The 16,883-nt window shown below is 38.9% G+C and overlaps 1 protein-coding gene across 1 annotated transcript in view; it reads right to left on the reverse strand.

Moving 5' to 3' along the window:
• Window positions 1-552: 552 nt before the first annotated feature.
• Window positions 553-16,883, reverse strand: part of LOC141957932 (phosphatidylcholine translocator ABCB4-like) — a 49,141-nt gene continuing 32,810 nt past the window's right edge. The window contains exons 19-27 of the mRNA XM_074900215.1: window positions 14,259-14,342; window positions 13,232-13,435; window positions 9,421-9,521; window positions 8,320-8,460; window positions 6,844-7,000; window positions 5,461-5,658; window positions 3,390-3,596; window positions 1,744-1,890; window positions 553-944 (exon numbers count right to left, since the gene is read on the reverse strand). Coding sequence (XP_074756316.1) covers window positions 738-944; window positions 1,744-1,890; window positions 3,390-3,596; window positions 5,461-5,658; window positions 6,844-7,000; window positions 8,320-8,460; window positions 9,421-9,521; window positions 13,232-13,435; window positions 14,259-14,342 — 1,446 coding nt within the window. The 3' untranslated portion in view covers window positions 553-737. The remainder of the gene's footprint in view (window positions 945-1,743; window positions 1,891-3,389; window positions 3,597-5,460; window positions 5,659-6,843; window positions 7,001-8,319; window positions 8,461-9,420; window positions 9,522-13,231; window positions 13,436-14,258; window positions 14,343-16,883) is intronic.

Raw genomic sequence — 16,883 nt, forward strand, 5'->3', positions numbered from 1 at the left:
GAGGAACACATCGCTACCTTTCTTCTGCCTGTGAGCGCTGGCATCTTTGTGCATAAGCAATAGCTACTCTCTCTCTTTCCAGAGACTGCTTTTCTGAAAACTTTTTTGGCCTCTTGCTGGCGTACATCTCACTGCCTCATCACTCGCTGGCGTTTAGAGAGAATGCAGTTAGAACATGTAGTTACAATCAACCTGTAAAAACAAACCCTGAGACCAGAGCAGATGAACGAGCTCTTATCCCTTTTCCACTAGTGCTCTACGTAACAGCTTGCTGCTGGCCCTAGGCTGGACACTGCTTTTTCCCTACCTCGGAAGACCAACCTATTCTATCTCCAGTGTCTCTGTGCTCAAACCCTCTCTCCCTGTTTTTGAACACGCATCCCTTCACTGTGAGCACCCGTGCTAGGTGCTGCAGAATCAATCTTCGCAGAGCCTGGAGGACAGAAGGGGCCCTTCACACCCAGCGTCCTTTGCTTTGCAGCTTGGCAAATCAGTGGGGGGTTTTTTCATGACTGCTATGTAGTCTTTAATTTGAGCAACTGAATTTTTGTGCTGGTGGAAGAGGAGGGTTGGGGTCTTAAAGCAAATGCACCTTAGTAATTTATTAATTACAGGGTTTAAGGAAACTACTTACAGAATTTTATAAAAACCAGAAGTAGTGAAGCATCCTTAATAGTCTCATACAAAAAACTGAACCAGCTGTAAAGCTGTGCTTCAGCGCCAGGTACTGCCCACTGTCACACACTGCATGACCCACTTTGGACATTGACCAGAGAATAGTAGATGCCTTTTTCAGCCAGGAGCTGCTGATGGGTCCCTTGCTCTACGACCTTGCCGTTCTGGACCACGGCAATCTTGTCAGCATTTTGGATGGTGGAGAGGCGGTGAGCTATCACGATGCAGGTGCGACCTTCTCTGGCTTTATCCAGCGCTTCCTGGACAATCTGCACAATGAACAAACCAAAAGGTGAATTAAAAATAAATGCAGCAGCTGTTTCCACCTGAAGTACCGCTAGTCTGTCATCTGTGTGATAAAGCAATGACAGAGGTGATGTTTCAATGGACTTGGAGGTGAAAAAGTGTAACCCCTGATGACTGGTTCAGATCCTTGTTTGTACCTCTGGGGTGAGGGACAGGCAGTGCTTGCTGGTGGGCATGCGTTCATGTTCTCACTTGCCTCAGAAGTCAGATCAAGCTGATTTCTCTGGGGTCACAGCCCAGCCCTTACTTACTGTCGCAGGTAGGTCTTAGTTGGTCAGTTTTAGAAATTGTCCCCAACAAATTGATCTGTCTCCTTTGACAAGCCATGCACTTTATCACTTTCAGCAACATGGAAAACTGCTCCAACTTTCAGTCCCACTCATTAGATAATGACAACTTAATCCCCCAAATATTTCCATTATAAAATCATGGTATAATCAAATAAAATGCTGGATAATTTTGTATTCTAGTTTTTAAGCACTAAATATGGTATACTTGGTACACACCCTTTTAACAGCACCTCCACACTTCCCCTTTATGTTTAATACTCTGAAGGTTACAAATTCTTTAATGTCACCTGTTCTGGGCTCTGTAGCCACAAAGATACTAAATGTTGCAATAAAATTATTTTGAAAATTGATAATACGGAATTGCTTTTGGGATGGGGGTGGGTAAGTTTGTTTGTTTTTCACAAAATGAGCCTCTTGTTGGCGTGACCAGCCAACTTGCAAATCCTCATTTCTATCTGCAAAGCCAACATACCTTTTCGCTTTCTGTATCCAGTGCAGAGGTAGCTTCATCTAACAGCAGGATTCGGGGCTGCCGTACAAGAGCTCGGGCAATAGCAACACGTTGCTTCTGACCACCAGAGAGCTGGGTTCCTTTGTCTCCCACGCGTGTGCCATATTTCTAGATACAGAAAGTAAGCACAAGTGTAAACCTGGATTTGGACCTAATCCTGTGGAGTGTGACATTTGAGCTGCATTTCCCCTGGGTGATGAGTCCGGGGCAGCCCCTTTCCCAGCCACTGGGGCAAGTGAGGGTGAGGAGCCTACATACAGTAGCTGAGCTGAGAAAGATATTTAAGAGTGTATTTAACTGCAGAGCAAACCCCGTGATGCTGAGCAAAGCAGCATCGTTTGTTTGGGGTAGAGGACCAAGGTGCAGAGAAGCTGAGGGCAGGGCAGGAGAGGGAGGTTGTGACATTGCCGGGAGTGAACCCAAGATTCAGCTTAGCACCAAGCAGCCCAGGCACTCAGCTCTTCTCTCACCACCCCAGTTCTCTCTAAGAGGAAAACAGCCTGAGAGAGACGTTGAGAATGATTTAGGATGAATGAGAAGCCAGTCAAATTCAAAATCTCATCTGCATTGCACCCTACTTTAAAGCTGACACAAATTTACTCAAGAAATTTGATTCCAGCTCTGTGCTTCCTCTGTTTGTTACCTGCTGTGTGAATAAATGTACATCTCTGATCTAAGGGATGAAGTTTTGCATGGAAAACCCACCAACCTCCTTAGCCTGTGGGAATTTATTGACTGAGAAATACTTGTCCTAGCCCGTATTTTCCACAAGAGCAAGCTGACAAACAGCTGTTAGCATCAGCCAATCACTTCACACAGCAGGTAGGAAGAGCTTTGCTTGCATTCACCTGTCAGCAGCTGCTCATCAGGACACGAACAGACAGACTTCAGGGATCTTTTTTTTTCCTAGCGTAATTATTCACAACCAATCTAGCAAACCTGAAACTGCTTTTCCCTCCAAGGTGCTATTTATTTTGCAGCAAAAAGATCCACTGTACCCAAGACTCAGCTTGTCACATCAGGTACAACCAGGAGGTAACAACAGGTATAAATAGGGAAAGGGAGAGAAGGAAGTGGGAACAAGGTGCTGGGTTTCTGTCTGCTTTTCCAAGTCAACTCTGTGTGTGACTTTACACACCTGACTAATGAGATGTTGAAAAAAAGGAGGGTGAGACCAGTGCTCTTTGGGCTGGCTTAGCACTTTCCTGTTCTTTCCACTTTACTGAAGGGAAGCACCCAGCCTCTTTTTCGGTATTTTCTTCATGTCTGTTGCTCCATGCTCTTCCATCTAGAATGACTCACCTGAGTACCAGCTTCACCCAGGTTATTCTATTAACAGACACTTCTCCTGCAGAGATGAAGACCCCTCCCATTCAGGCATTTGCAGCCGTGGGCCTGAGCAAATGCCTGCAGCCACTGCCACTCCCTAGCTCTCTGTTTGCCCTTTGGGTCTTCTGGGGGCAACCCCCCCCCCCCCCAAATTTCAATGTCCAATTGTGTAAGTCACAGAAATATAAATGCTTTTAACCCATATTTACTTAAGAAAGCATGAATAGGCACTATGGTTTTTTCCCCCAGTTTAAAGTTGGAAATGAGGGCCTAATTACCTTTGGTAGTGTTTCAATGAAGGAATGAATATTGGCTGCTTTTGCTGCATTTACAATTTCCTCATGTGACACCTCCCGACTGTTATCTCCATATGCGATGTTTTCAGCAATAGTGCAGTCAAACAGGACTGGTTCTTGTGAGACGATACCAATCTGAGCTCTCAGCCACTGGATATTTAGTGTCTTTGCATTATGGCCATCCAGGAGCTAAAAAGTCAAAAATAATATGTTTTAATCATAGTACTTTATAGATGGCTGAGGTTTGTTTGTGGTTTTTGGGTTTTTTGGCTTTTTTTTAATTTAGCAACATGAAGGCCTCCTTTAGCAGACAGGGCACGCAGGCCATTTCATGCCCCGAGTCTGTTAATTTAGGCACTTATGCATGGCAGCAGAGATGGGGAGATGACTGTTTAAAACTTAGCTATGTTTGCAATCAATACAATAACACCAGATGTCTCCATGATTCTTAAAAAACTCCAGCTGTATGAAGCCACTATGTATTGCACCCCACTTTTTATCACTCTAAGAGCCAATACAAATCTGCTTTCTCTGCCACCTAGCTATCAGTATTATAGACATTTGGCACTGTGCTGGTGACAGAAGGATCTGCTTCAGAAGCCAGTAGATCTATACCACAATGTGTTTCCACAGCCACTTCCTTTATTAGCAGCTTTATCCCATCTATTATGCTGATTTGGGAGTCAGATGTCCTCACCTTTCAAATGACAGTAAAGGGAAACAGCAATGGATCACAGTCTCTAATCCTGAATATCATCCTTGTACATCAGTGAGAAAAATTCATCTACCACCACTTACTCCTGTAAGATGAGATGCATGTTTAAAAATCTATATATTTAGCACTTGAACTCCTCCTCTTCTCGCACTGTACCTTATCTGGGCATTAGAATCCACAGTTGTAAGTTTAACTGTGTCTGTTATGCAGGGACTTATTTTGTCCAAAATAAAACATCAGTCCATCTTTCTGCTTTATCCCCATGACTTCTATCTAAAGCAGATGTAATGACCTGTTCCTGTGGGTGCACTGGGACATTGGACTCTTGGAGCTCAGATCATCTGTTTTCTCTGTGGGTTGATGTGATGAATCTGTCTTCTTATTCTCAGAATATAATAAATAGAAGCAGTTAAATGATTAAGTACTGAATAATATTTTTTTTTTCCCCAGTCTCAGGAAAAGGTATCTCACAGTTCAAGGCTACTCTCTCATTGACAAGCATCAGGAACTAAATACAAACTCCAGGGAGAAGAAGCCAAAAGGTCACTCCGGCATCTCCATCTGTCAAGAAGGCTATCTGTACTTCAGGCTGCTGTTCAGTTTGAGCTACAGATGACAGTTTTGCCTTTCACAGTCAGGACTATGGTGGGAGGCAGATATCTGGGTTTCGGAAGTCTGGTGGTCACATTTTTGGAGGAAGGATCCAAATCCTCTGAACTGAAGCCATGACTATGGATGAAATATGGGTATAAGTGAAGAAACAGATTAAATATGATATCACTTTATTTGGCAAGTACAAAAAAAAATGTCCTAGGAATGCACAGACGTCTGTCTTCAGCCTCCAGATGCTTCAAGATACAAGAAGAGATTTCAGGGGTTTTTTAATCTTCCCTTTACTTAGTTTTTATATGCTAGGTGATGATGCAGTGAAGGTCTATGGCTACCCTAAGCAGTGCTGCTGTTAAATTTCCAACATTTTGTCCTTACTGTCATTAAACTAAACCTCAGTGATATCAGTAGGCTCTGGTTGTATCAATGTAGCAAGTTCTGTCCATTGGATTGTGTTCTAGTAACTTGAAATTGCATGGGAAATTCAGAAATTTTACTTTCCTTCTACTTTCCCCATGATTGCATAGAGAATATTGAAAATCCATATGCTCCTGCCCTTAATTTTCAAAAATATTACCAAAAATTTATACCAAAAGTGGGTACTCATACTAGCAAACATGTAATGAGGTTATTTAAGAGGGAAAAAGAAAGGAAAATAAATTATATTAATAAAATAGAGTAAGCATGTATCATGTACCTGCAACTTACACTTTGATGTGGAACACTTACCATTTCTCCACTGAGTGGATCATAAAATCTCTCAAGCAGCTGAACAACAGTGCTCTTTCCACAGCCACTGCTACCAACAAGAGCCAGAGTTTGTCCCTTTTCTACTTTTAGATTCAAACCTTGGAGCACTTTGGCCTCTGGTCGGGTTGGGTAGTTAAATGCCACATCGTTAAATGTTATGTTTCCACCAAATATTTTCTGATTGAAACAGTAGAGTTAGGTCAATTTTTTAGGCTAATGTAACAGATCATAAAACACCATGCAGAATATTCATAAAAGAGATCAGTGGGAGTTTTTCCCAAAAGATCAGACTTCTTTTTTTTCCCAGGAATTAATATGTAGTGAGAAGCTATTGTGAAAACACAAATTCTCTCCTAAATATTCTACTCTTCAGGCATATTTTAATTAAAATTCTGTTCCGTAAACACAAATTCTGACAGCTTCTCTTACACCATCTGTTTAAACAAGATTACATTTTCAAAAGTAACAATAACTCTAGGTGGCTGACTTCTGTCTGCTTTGCAAGGACCTCATTCAGATTCCTGGCATGTTTGTTTTTTTTTTTTCTGTTTTTCTTTTTTGTCCTTAAAGATACTGAAAATAATCTACTATTTTTGATCTATGCACAGAATCAACCCTTCTACTTAAAGATTTTTTCTAATTAATTTACTATACAATGTAATATGTTATATGTAGTATGGATATATGCCTACACAAGAAGAAATATAGTTCATATGAATGAGTATATATAAAATGTAAATATAGATGTATGCAAATGGCCGATCAACATAACAGCTCAAATGCATAACACTTGATAGGACTCACAGCTATTTTCCTTTATTATGTGTGTATATATATATATATATATGCATATATACACATATATAAACATAATAAACATTGGGTTTGGAATATATACATGATAGTTTTCTGTAATGTTTTGTCCTCTGTTGTATGACAGGCCACATGCACCCATATGTTCATATACATTGTTGGCTACTAAAGTATGTGACAATCTATTATGGACAACTTGCAAAGAAGTTATCCCTCAAAAATTTTTGGTTAAATATTAGAGGCCAAGCTATATGTTCAAGATCCATGCTCAGGAGCTTCATGCAAGAAAGTCTTGAAAAACTATCTCTGCTGCATTAACCCTATTTCCACTGGCTCTTAAAGGTGTTTCACCAAGAGACAGGTGAGGTTTTGGCAGCAGACACAAAGCAAAGCTTAACCCCAATTTGGTTGGATGAGTCAGATATGAATGGGCTCACACAGTACTTGTTCTCAGGAGCTATTATGTGGGTGGGAGAAAAAAAAAGAAAAACAGGCTTGAAATAAATTAGAGGAGTATGCTATGCTGTGCATAACACCGTGCTTACTTACAGGCTTCTCTCCTTCCTCACTGTAGCTATCTATGGAGGGTACTCTTTCAAACAGCATGAACAAGTAGGCTGCTGACATTTTGGCTTTGGCATAGTCTGGAGTGAAAGAAGTGCTTTGTCCTAATGCCATTGCACCAAATACAATAGCTGAAAAAACTCTGTAAAGATAAAAAGAAGAAATATATATTGACATTGTTGTGACAAAGGCAAAAAAAAGTGTTTATGGGCAATTAGGGGCTTCAGATAAATATTCATAAGGCTAAGGTAGGGTAAGAGCTGTCTACTGCAAACTCTGACACTTTTTTCCTTACTGAGAAAATCTGTAATTTGTTTGTAGGGAAGAGAGTAGCACTCTAAGCTTCCCTTCCTTGCCCACTTGTCTTGGATTTATTAGAAATGGATGTGTTGATTTCTGTTTCTGTTCTTAACGCGTGTTAGGATGTATATTTCCTTGCAGCTCGGTTTGGTCTGTAAAATTGAAGGTATCAGTTGTGGAGCAGTCTGGGGATTATGGAGAAATTTGCCATTCTATATTTCCTTTGAATGGCCCCGTCTTCTAGGCACAGTCAAATCGTTGAGTTGAGGAGAAATAGGCAAAAGGCAAATGGAAGATGAGAAAGAAGCTTGAAATCTGGGGTGAGCAAAAGGCAGTAGGAGAGGAGATACACAAGGAGAAGGGATTCACTTGAATGTGTAGGGGAAGGAAGGGTAACGATGGTATTTGAGAAGGGGTAGGTGTAAACAGGGTAAGAAGCAGCTTTAGCTTCAGCAGCATTTCTTGCCAGGCAAGAGTGTGGCAAGTGCTGAAAGCAGGCATGAGATGTGCATGGGAGACAAGGTGGCTATTGACAAATATGGACAGGGGTTAGAGCTGCAGGGAGAAAAGCAAAAGACTTGGTTAGATGCCAGAGATAGGGAGGGAGGAAAGAGAAGGTTGGAAGTGTGCCAGTCAGTGGGAACAACTCTCCAGAAACACTTGGAGAAGCTTTTTCAGCTCTGGCTGGGCATTTTCCAGATTGGGTGTTTGCCAAACCTTTCTCCTGCTCTCCACCTCTCTTGTCCCAGGGCTCAATTTCCTCATCTCAGTTTCATTCACTACTTGCTCCACTTACCTTCTAATCTTGTCCACCTACACTCCCTACAGCTAAGCCATGTGATTCTGTTATTAACGAAACCTTGTTGGCCATGAAAACGAGGAATATAGCTTTGCTTTGTTTGTCTTTATGTTGCCTTCCTTTTAGCCTGGGCAAACAGATTACAAGGGAAGTTGTTTGTAGGTAGCTAAACACAGTCTGAAAGCATCACTTTGGATTTGTAATAGCGTAAGGAAAGAAAGGGAATGTAAGGGTGAAGAGTGGAAGACAGAAATATGTATTGGTTTTTTCAGCTCTATAATCCATCATTTCATGATACCTATAGAAAAACCAAACATATGTTCCCATATGGTCAAAAAAGAACCTAACAAAGAGATACTTACAAAAGCACATCTTTAAACCGCATATGTCCATTTCTCACTAGGTAGGCACCAAACCTAAAACACCCAGCATAAGTAAAGTACATAATAGCTTGCGTAAAGGCAAAAGTAAATCCAAAGATATGTGCCTTTTTTATAGAATTTCTGTAACAGAAAAAAACATATAATCATGACCATATTATACATTCCCTTGCAGCAATCAAGAATGTGAAGAGTATTCTATAATTCAAAGGAATCCACAAGTCCTCATTATTTTAAAGTAAAATAATCTCCAGCTCTTTTTAAGATCCTAACCTAAGACATCATCATTCCTGTACGCTTCAGTTTCCTCTCTGCAAAAAACAATGAGACTATTGGAATAGAAGAAGAAATTGCTTTAACTCCAAGTATTCTGAGCATGTACAATTTGTATTGTCTTCACCTCATACATTCATTAAAATTATTTTCAAAACTATAATACAGTTGCAATTCAGAATTTCAACTAACTGATGCATGAGGAAAATTAAGAACTTTAGAATGTCTACAAAACAGAAATTACTTCAATAAAACTAATTTTTTTGCTTTATCTTACATTGAACTAAATCAAGCGACATTTCATGAGGTTTCACATGATCTGCTATAGTACTTCAGTAAAATAGCAGAGTGAATAAATACAGAAGCTGCTATGCAGGTGCACCCTTCTAGTTCCTTTGTTGGGAAAATTCCACTGATTTTTATAGGAATCTTACCTGAACAAACAGGTAAAACCCGACTTTTGGTTTGTTAAACAACAAATTCCCTCAGAAGAAAGGGCTCGTGATCACAAGAATTAATAAAGGCTTCTACTTCCAGAATTACAGCAGCCAATAACAACATCATGGAAATTTTTTTGGGAAAAAAAAGGAATTTAAAACATTACCTTTGGAACATTACTTAAAATGTCAAGATCATTATCTTTAAGGGAAAGATAATCTATATTTTTTTATGTCAAAGCTGAGTTTGGAATGAAAGATTTTATGATGCAGTGACAGAGATAAATTGTGATTCAGTTTACTGGTGTTAATTTATGTTCATTTTAAAAAAGAATATTTCAATAACTTTTTTTTTAAAGAAGCATTCTTTTACCTATATGATGCCTGAAAACTTTGTCCATACATAAGCTCAAATTTTCTCTCCTGAGTCAAAGTAACAACAGTTCGAATATTTTCTATGGCTTCTGAAGCAATCTGTATGAGAGAACAGATATTCATCAGCAGAAAAACAAGATTATACGGAAATTTTAAAACATAATACGATTGATAGAATAACTGCAACAGAAGTATGTCTACAATATTGTTGAAAGTTTGGTTGCAACATTTGTAGATATGTTGCTGTTAAATAATATACACAATTAGCATGAATTATAGCAGTGAAGTTGAGACAGCATACATTTTAGCACAGCCAGCACTGTGATTTTATTTTCCAGTGGGCTTGTGTAACCTGTCACGAGGACGATGCCATGCAGCTGTCATCGCTGTGGGAGCCAGTCAGGATAAACTGAACAAGCCCACATCACCTCCAAATGCATTTGGAACTGCAAGGTAAACATATGTCCACATTTTCAAAAGCGACTAGTGATTTTAATCTCACAAATAAAGAAATGGTCTTTCCTAGGGTGCATTCTCAGCTTTTGTGGAAAATCAGGAGTCTTTCAAAACTCCTAAAAGAGAAACTCCAAACCACTGGCCATTCCTAAAAATGTAGAGACAGGTTTTCCTGTCCCATATAGCAGCTTGACATCTAATTCCTATTAACATTATATCTGAAAATCTTCCTGTTTTGCCACAGAAGAAAAAATAGTAGAGGTTTTCCAAAACGATTAATGATGCTACGTATCCAATCTTGATTGAAAAATAGTGGAAGTTCATTACTTAATTTTCTTAATGATCCCCAGTATTAAGGGGATTTACTTGTAGTTTTTTAATATCATCAGCAAATCTTTTAATAACAACAGTTGATTTAGCCTTAGTCAAGAATCCATCAAATCAAAACTAAAAATGTAACTCACTTTGGAAAGCAAATTTTGTAAAATATATTAATGGAACACTATACTCATTCCAGCTCAAAATTTAGTTCCAATGTCCTTGTTTTAGGGGAAAAGAAAATTTAAAATTATCCACTGTCTAGAGTCACCTACCACCTGGGACTCAAGCTCCATTTTTTCTCACATATTGTCACCCATGTAAGATTTATACACTGTGGAATCCCACTAACTTCACAGAAGCCTCCCTTAGGTCTGTACCACTCGAAATCCTGTGCTCATGGATTGTACCAGGAACTAACTGATTTCATTAGATAAGTGTATGACAAATTCTGCTGCTCATAAGGAAGGCACGAAATATATTTACTCTCTTTTAGCTATGTTGTTTCTGCACTACCTTTCAATGAGAGTAGTTTATTTTTATCTCTCGTGTGAAAATGGCCTTTCTCCATAGGGAGTTTTTGAGGAAGAACCCTTCTTTTAAAGAGAAGAGTAGATTTTTACCTAGAACTAAAAATAGTTGCTTGGGATTTGTTTTTATTCAGGTTTGCTTGATATGTTGAGAATGAAACATTTTGCTGAATTGCTATGGAAATATATATGGTTTAAATTTTGCCAGAAACTGGGGATCTGCAAAAAATTGTTTTGATTAATACAGTCTGCCAAAACCAGATATTCAGGTCATTGCCTAACAATCACGTAACTGTTCTTACAAATAGTCTCCAAGGAAATTGGCATGAGATAGTCAGCTGTAAACAACTTGACTATGAGATAGCTTTGAAATATTCCAGTGCATAAGAATGCAGTCAACAAGGTTACTTGTTTGGCAAAATTTTATGAATCATTAGTGACAGTATTTTGAATTTTTTCTTGATTACCCTATCATGTAAAAAAGAACAGGCTTTTTTTTTTTTTTTCCTACACATATATACTTTTAAAAATAAATCTACTTTAACTTTTTGTTTTAATGTGTAACAAAACACCTCTAGGCTTGTGAATCATCAGCCTTTACTGCAAATGTAGAAACCAGCTCGGAAGCAAACACGACTCTCAGTCTTCAACTCAGTAAGAAAAAGGAAAAGCTTAGCAGCTCTAAACACATGAGAACTAACCTCCAAAAATTTTATACCCATGCATTTGGCAGACCCTTCTTTCTACATTATTACTTCTACACAATAATAAGTAGAATAAATGCTTAGACAATCTACAAATAAGAAACACAGCAGACTAAGTAACATGAGGGATAAGATATTAAAATAATTAAATAAGGCGGAAAAACTAACATAACTGCATGTAAGTGCTATCTGGCTCCCCTACAAAGACAAACATCATGTTTTCTTTATGTCTGTATTAGTGATAAGAATAGTTTTACAGGCAGGTAAAGTGAAATTTTTCTCTGCACAGCCAATTTAAATAAGCTTTGAGGCTGAGAAGCTTTACAGTTGTCTCAATAACAACCTTTAATGAAATTGCTCCCCATAGAAGCAAGATTGTTTTGGACTGTTTCTCTGGTTTTCTGACAGCCAACCTGTGTGCTCACAGAGGTTTCCAAGTTTCATTTCCAGTCCTTGCATTACCTTCCCTTGTCTTTTCCCAACCACCATTATCAGCTGAGGCTGTTAAGTAGCCAGTGCAATCATTGTATGATCTGGAAAGAAACATAAAAAATAGATAACAATTTTAGCCAGATCATACAATGATTGCACCGGAGGCTTATTTCAAAAGAGCATTGTGAGACTGTTTGTTAAATTCAAGCTGTATTGTAAGCCTCGGCTGAAAACTGTTGTAGAAGTCATGATAAATAAAAGATGAGTTAATTCCCTCAAATTTTCTTGACTATTTGTTATGTTTTTATTTAAAATTATTGTTAGAGAATAGTCATTTACATGTGTCAGTGGATGACAACGTTCTGCGGATGTCTTGTGATTTGGACTTACAAATGAATCATTGCTATGTAGATTTATACCAAAATGCCTGGCAGGCAAATACAAGAGGAATTTCCTTTCTTTGTATTTTAGTGTGAAAAGGGCTAGGAGCAAACACCCAAACCCATTTTCTAATCAGCCTGGAGACACAGAAATGCCTCTGAGAAACTTTCCTAATGTAGGTCATGGCAAGAGAGACTAAGATTTGCTGCGCTCAGACTCCACTGCAACTGACCACGGTGTAATGGGAGGGAGGGAGGGAAAGGGCAGAAGAGAAGCTCACACAGGTGCTGTGCTGCTTGGGTGGAGCGTGTCAGAAACCCAGTCTCCACAAAGCACGGTCCGGGAAGTGAGGAAACAGTTCTCCTCAAAGTTATGAAATTAATACCCTCTCTCTTTGCTGCCACACTCACATTTTCCTTTGAAGCAGATTCCCAGGCTCCTGCTTCCCTTCCCAGCTAAGAGGGGAAGGAATGAACATCAGAGCAAGGGATTGCAGGGCACCGTCAGCTACACTGTCACCGTGATGTCTTCATGCATCCTTGTTACTGATGGTTTGTTTCTATACTGTGCCTTTTTGTACTAAGCCCACAGACAACTGCAAGGTGAGAGAAAGAGAAGATGTGTGACAGGTAGAAAAGAGGGGCACTGAAAGGAAACAAACCGGAAAGAAATGAAGAAAATGAAAAAAAAAAGCAGAGTGCTGGGAAAGAATAGGGAACCCAAATGCAGGCTTGGGACAGGCATCAGAGACCAGGACTTTTACAATGTTTAGTATGCTCTGAGTGCTACAAACTATTTGAGAACATAAATTAATAACTCACAGTTTCAATTTTCAGCTTCATATTTGCTATATTACCATTCTGTCAAAGCAATACAACAATGAAGACTTTTACTTCTTTGAGTATATTCTTGATCCATCACCAATGTCCCTATCAAGCAACACTGTGTAATACAACATAAAACCAGATAAAAACATCCCCAAACCCACCTTTCCTGCAATTTCCAGTTCCTTCTTATCTTTTTTTGCATGTCCAGCAAGCATCTTCATTTGAATCATTCCTGTTACAGCAATAATTGGCACAACGGCTAAAAGCAGAAGAGTCAGCTGCCAGCCATGGATCAATGACAAAACAATCCCAGTCCCAAGATTAGCTACATTTTGGGCAATTAGTCCCAGTCTAGAACCTGTAGCCTGGAAAAGAATGAAACCATTGTAAATTACTCTGTTTTATTTGAAAACTAGACAGGAAATTTTTCTTACCTAGACAATTGAGATTTATTCACCAGAGGACATCTGGAAGTGCTTAATTTGGTCTAAATATTCTGCAGAACTGGATGCTTTATCTTTTGAAAAATGTCTCTATTGTACAGATCATTCCCCCAAGTCTTCTGTATCTTATCTAGATTTCCTCCTCTGTTTCCATCCATTCATTCAGATTTATAGTCCTTGTTTTAAGGTTTTGCCCAAGAAAACAATGCCATCTCATATTTTTTAAACCATGACTTCAAACTTGCCAGTTCTCCTGAAACATAGCATTTCTTAACTCGTAGTCCGAGACCATTTTTTTCCCTGACTACTTTTAACTTCAAGCATATGAACACACACAGTGCTGCAATGAGAACAATGGTCATTTTGAGGCATACACGTAAACATTTTCTTAATATTTGTAATATTTATCATGAAAACACAATGCTGTCTAGACATCTAAGTAGGTTGGATAAATAACTTTAAATAAACAGACTCTATATTAGTTATAACAGGACTGAACATTAGTATGAATTAAAAGCAAAAATGTAGATATAGATATATATAAAATACATATCTTACCTACTGTTATATTATATTCCTGTGCGACACCCCCCAAAAAATTAATACAAAATTAAATATTATATTATTTAATAAATAATAACAGCTTCCAGATGACTGTGTGTGCAGGATTTCTATTTATTGAATCCAGTCTGTAACTTATTCCAGGCTAAACCAAATAAAAAAAATGCCAGGGCTTGTTACTTACTCCTTTCACTCGTGAGGCGTCGTTAGCAAGTCTTGTAATTAATGCTCCAGTGCTATTTTTGGGATCATCAAACCAGCTGATCTCCTACAACATGAAATAGAGTTATTATAATCTTAAAATATCTAGTTTGCACATCATCTAATCAGAGTAGGTAAGAGAACTTAATCACTTTGGATTACAAAGGGATGACACACACAATATGGTGTTCTTTACATGTAACCGTACATACAATAGACATAAAAGTTTATTAGATGTATGGGAACACAAAACTCAAACTTAAATTGTGTTAACAACTCATATATCCTTTTTGCAATAACACAAACACTACTACATTATTTCACATTAAAAGTAGCTTTACAAGATTTTTTTTTTGTGAATTTAACATGGTTTTGATGATCAGATGCTCACTAAATAGAGGAATAATATAGGGACAATTACTTGGATGTATAACATTCATCTGCAAAGACAACTAAACAATATACTTTCTCATATTACAAAGCTAAAAATGCATCTTAATTCTCTGTCACAAGTACTGTGGAATCTGTAAGTCTGCTGTGAAGTGTTTTGAAAGTCTGAGTGTTGCTGCAAAATTTCTGTGGTGTCTGAGAAGACAGATGTAAAATGATATGCCGTGATGGGAACTTACTCAAGACTGCCTCTTCCTCATCTGGAAGACACTATTTTGAGGGGAAAAAATCTTGTCAATCTTTTGTATCTCATTAACAATTCAGATTAATTGGTCAGAGGGATCAGTGACTGAAGCATTTGTTTGAAAACTATATGTCTGAATTAAATGCAACACATTTGTCTTCTTTAAATCCAGGAAGTAAAAATAAGATATCCACTTGTATCTTTTTTTCCTCCAGATTTGCCAAATATCGAAACCAAAAGATCATTTTCATGAAACGATCTAAGTATTTGTATTACTTTATACATACATAATTCTAACCAACAGTGTGGTATTTTTGTGTAATAACTGTTCGTAAGGTTACTCTAAGAGCTTTTATTTTGCCTACCATTAGTGTATAAATGTACAACCTTTAGACATCAACAAGTATGCTACATTTTGATTTCTTGGGGTTTTATTGAGGGTGAAGGGATTATTTTTAAATGCAGTGAAGTATTCTTAAATACAGTAAGAAAAAAAGATGTCAAACAAACAGTTTCAATCTGGCTGTAGGCTCGCATAGCCAGATGGCTGCTTTGGCGTTACGTGATATGGAGAATGCACCACATGTGTTGGTGCTAATACACAAAACCCTCCCAGGTTCCACTGCTGTAGTGCCTGATACTTGAACATGGTGCCAGGTGGACACCATTTTCACACCAGAGTGAGAAAAGTGAATATAATGATATTACTTGACCATGAAAACCTCTCTGTTACCTTTACAATCTTTCAAGACCTTCCTCCGGGGAGCTGCTGAGATTCAGTGTGATCTTAGAGTCCTCACTTTCCTCCTGGGCTAGTCAAAAAAGTCTCATGGGACTTAATTTCCAAGGACCTATAATTCCTTCCAGTATAAACCACAAAGAAGAGGCATCTGGGCCCCTGTGAAAGGGGCTAACGAAAGGAAAGCCTGACGTGACTCAGGTTGGCTCTGGGAACTTCTCAAGGAGGGAATGACCCTCTGGAGATCAGGGAAACTTCACTCAGCTATATGGGCTGAAGAAGTGGTAGGGTTGTGCCTGTTTGGAAACCTCCTCTTTGGTCCCAGACTGCTGATGTATCAGACTGGGGTGGTTAGAATGGACCACTGTCTGTAGCGAGTGAAAGGCAAGGGAGTGAGGTGTCTAGTCTCACATTGCTCTGCTTTCTGCTACCTCAGGGTTTACATGCATGGCCACAGCTGGGTCAAATGCAGTAAAATTTAATTGAAATTTAGAGGAGGATTGAATTCATGCTGTGGATTGATAATATGATACTGAATACCAGGATTTCCTTGAAATACTTGAATTAAAAGAAAGACCTCAGTAGGAAATCAACTGGTAAAGGTAGGAGGGGCAGATAAAGAGGGGTAAAAATATCTGAGTTAGTTCTAGCTGTGGTGAAATAAGAACTGGAAGTGCTGGCAAACCTGCAGGACAGATACTAGTGCAGGCTGTGCCTCCCAGGTAAGGCTCACCAGTTTGCACTGGTACATTACCCACACTGCAGCGAGTAGGGATGCTGAGCAGCTCGCCACTGCACCAGCTCCAGAAAGCAGCTAATGCCAACCATCAGACAATGGTGATAAGGCTGGTTACACACGTAGTTAGGATCCTTGCCATCCTCCTCACTGCTTAGCAACTAAGGACTGCTGTGCTTGGATTTCAGGTTGATTATTTTAAAAAGTTTTTCACTCTGCTGCTGAATGTATTATACTTCTACTGAGAGCAGAGCCCTGTTCTTATCCCTGACCCCTCCCATGGCTGTCTTTGCCTCTGTGCCTGCTACATAGGAGCAGCCACCAGTTTAGTGAGTGCAGCTAGTCAGATATTCGGATATTCAGGTCCTATAACCTTCACTAGTAAATATTTGTGGATCCTAACCTATATATGGAGTTAGCTGACCATGAAGGCTGATCTGAATTTCAGATTCAGTCTCTTAGAGTACAGCCTACTTTCTCTGGTCCTCAAACCAAAGGT

This window comes from Athene noctua, chromosome 2, assembly GCF_965140245.1.
Source record: "Athene noctua chromosome 2, bAthNoc1.hap1.1, whole genome shotgun sequence".
Lineage (NCBI taxonomy): Eukaryota > Metazoa > Chordata > Aves > Strigiformes > Strigidae > Athene > Athene noctua.